The sequence below is a fragment of the Dendroctonus ponderosae genome, unplaced genomic scaffold (assembly GCF_020466585.1).
Source record: "Dendroctonus ponderosae isolate FM_Combo_2020 unplaced genomic scaffold, Dpon_F_20191213v2 Dpon_F_20191213_1192, whole genome shotgun sequence".
Lineage (NCBI taxonomy): Eukaryota > Metazoa > Arthropoda > Insecta > Coleoptera > Curculionidae > Dendroctonus > Dendroctonus ponderosae.
The window spans coordinates 228-2,949 of record NW_026017308.1 but is presented as its reverse complement, the minus strand read 5'-3'; the positions used below and the strand labels follow the sequence as shown (position 1 = coordinate 2,949).

Sequence of the window (2,722 nt, the reverse complement as noted above, 5' to 3'; positions counted from 1 at the left end):
CATTGGAACCTTAAATTAAACAACACCAAATGGTGCACAGAACGACTATTTGACGTATTTTGTAAAAAGGCAAAAACTTAACTATTAACATCCTAATACCATTCGATAGGTAATTAAAAATTGCATTTCCTGGTAAGTTAAAAAAATATGGGGTTGTATTTAAATTAATCAAGTTAGACCCACTTAAAGTTATTATTTGATTAGTTTAAATTTGTGGACACCCTGTACATTACGAAAATATTTTAAAAATGTGCGCTCGGTAGGCGTCGGACAATTCATAAAATAATACTTTAAAAAAATCAAACGGTTTAGCGACAAACGTCCGTGCCGTATAGCGTGAATAACCCTGTATACTTATACGTATAATTGTGTAGGACCCCAAAGGAAAATTAGCATCTTTGAGCCGAAACTGTGTCGACAAAGTGCCAGCTGATGGAATAACTGAAGACTCCACTTACAGAACATACCAAAGATCCTGCAAAACCGACCTGTGTAACTCTGGAAGTGGTAAAAGTGACTCCAATAGCGGTACATCCGATTTGGGGGATAAATCGACAATTTACGCGCCTGGAACTGGCATATCGGCTGCGAATTCGATAGTGGCTGGCGCTTTGAGTGCAATTTGTGTAATTCTGGTGCTTCTCAATTAGATGCACCCAAAAAATGGGTTAGGAATATACGTTTTTTAAATAATTGTATTGTGTGTATAAATACCACGCAAATCAGGACCTTATCATTTCTCTCATTTTTTCATAATGTTCCTTCGCCTCCGCTTCGAGTTCTTCATATTTCCGGTTGACCTCATTGCAACAATACTCTTCAATAACCTTGATTAACTCGCCAACTGTCCATAAATCCTGCGGCTTTTGCATTAGAGCAAACTGACACTGGGGCGAGTGCTTCAAATGTTCCGACCAGGGCTCATCATTGGCTTCCCAGTTATTCAGTTGCTTCGTACAGAAACAGCATTGCACTGAATCGGGATCCTTGTACGATCCAGTGAACACGAATCCCGCCTCTGCCATCTAAACACCAAACATATCGCCTTAGTCAGTTAGTTTAACGTAGTCAATAACGCATTTGTTGTACCTTTTTGATACTACAGGGCTGCCTGCTGCTGAAAGGCCATACGGTGAATGTGGCTTCTCTTGCCTTCTCTGAACGTAGATATGTTATTGCTTTTCGGTTCTTGTCTGCCTGTAAACACTAAAATGCGGCTCACAGGAGTTGAAAATGTTTAAAGTGGCCTTCAAGTGTACGGGAGTACTGAAGTACTCGCCATACCAGGCCATTCTACCTATTCAAGAAACTGGTGTCCTCAGTTCAACCAGTCCAATTAACAGTGAAGAAAATTAATTAGTAGGTTTATATCGAAGTAACAAATAATGTATTCTGTGTAGGCTGCAAACAAAACGGGAAACCGTTACTGAGCAATATTTAGATGTAATTTTATAAGCAGCTGCAAATGTGAAAAACTGAGTTAAACAGAATGGGCGAAGCTTAAAGGACACCAGCACCAACCAGAGATTGATTATAAAAGATGCACTTACCATAATGCAGAGCGATTTTCTTGTGGGCCCCTAACACTGGATAGATAATCGAAGAAACCGTTTGCACAGAATAAATAGATTTTCGAGGAAATCTTCTACCTACTGGAACCACAAAATGGCACGAACTCTGGTTTCCATACAACAAGACTTAGTTTTTGTGCACTTTTTCATCCGTTTCTGTTCCGACTGAAAACGGATAAACAAATTAGAAATTGACATCTGCGATATCATCTAAGCAACGTTGCCAACCCGAAAGCTTGAAAGTCACTAGATCGGCTTATGCGAAATCGGTACATCTCGGCAAACATCGGTAAACTTTAAATAAGGATGAAGAACAAAAATTACGGAAAAATATTCACATACATCAAAAATTCTTAACACAACGTAACAACGATCAGAGTTATGATTCGAACAGCATGAAATATTCAGGGTGATTTTGATTATTATTAGAAACAGTAGATAAAGCTCAAAAATAAAAGCGTTATTTTTATAAACCGTTTTCGCAAAACTCAAAATTAATTAATAATTTCAAATTATCGAAAAAAACTTTCTAACAAAGACTTTTTTCCACTTGGTAATTTTTAATCTCCGTGTCCAAGGAATAATACGCCAACTAATTGCAAATTGTAAATAAAGGTATAAACAGAAACAGAAAAAAAACTATGAAAATCAGTCGACACCAAATAAAAAGTTCTCATATTTTTAAAAATACCCTTAAGAATTCAAGATTGCCAACAGCAGATAAACTCGGTGGCTTCATCAAAATATAAATGCATATTACACAAGAGCAAATTCGCAGCGCGTTTCACGAAAATCCATCGTATTGTTCTCCCGATGTTTCCAAAAACATTTTTTTAAGCATTTTAACCATCAATAACAGCCGAGCCAGACATTTTTTCTTAACAAAAGTTAGGGCCAGATCGTCTTCTTTTGAGCCAAACAATATCGCAGTATATATTTCGGTTGCATTTGGGGCAATTTGATAGTTTTAATTCCTAATCAAGAAAAAATTGTTTGGAATATACGCGCAGAACAAAATTGCTTTTACAAAAAACTGTGTGTTTTCCTCAATCTTGGGTATTTGCCATGCATCTTAAGAAGGAGCAAAAACTTAAGCGTAAACTTTTTGTCTCCTATTGGCCCAGATTTATCACCCATTCGGTGTAGGCGGC

At 37.2% G+C, this 2,722-nt stretch overlaps 1 protein-coding gene across 2 annotated transcripts; it reads right to left on the bottom strand.

The window, feature by feature from the left end:
* Positions 1 to 677: 677 nt before the first annotated feature.
* Positions 678 to 1,778, bottom strand: LOC125503062 (baculoviral IAP repeat-containing protein 5-like). 2 transcript variants are annotated; one of them, XM_048662799.1, is made up of 3 exons: positions 1,551 to 1,778; positions 1,090 to 1,206; positions 678 to 1,025 (listed from the first exon to the last, which is right to left on the bottom strand). In XM_048662799.1, exons 1-3 carry the CDS (start codon positions 1,551 to 1,553, stop codon positions 723 to 725), a joined length of 423 nt encoding a protein of 140 aa, XP_048518756.1. In that variant the 5' UTR covers positions 1,554 to 1,778; the 3' UTR covers positions 678 to 722. The 2 variants fall into 2 exon arrangements, with proteins under 2 accessions (XP_048518756.1, XP_048518757.1); XM_048662800.1 differs by having other exon boundaries at positions 1,090 to 1,197.
* Positions 1,779 to 2,722: the final 944 nt, after the last annotated feature.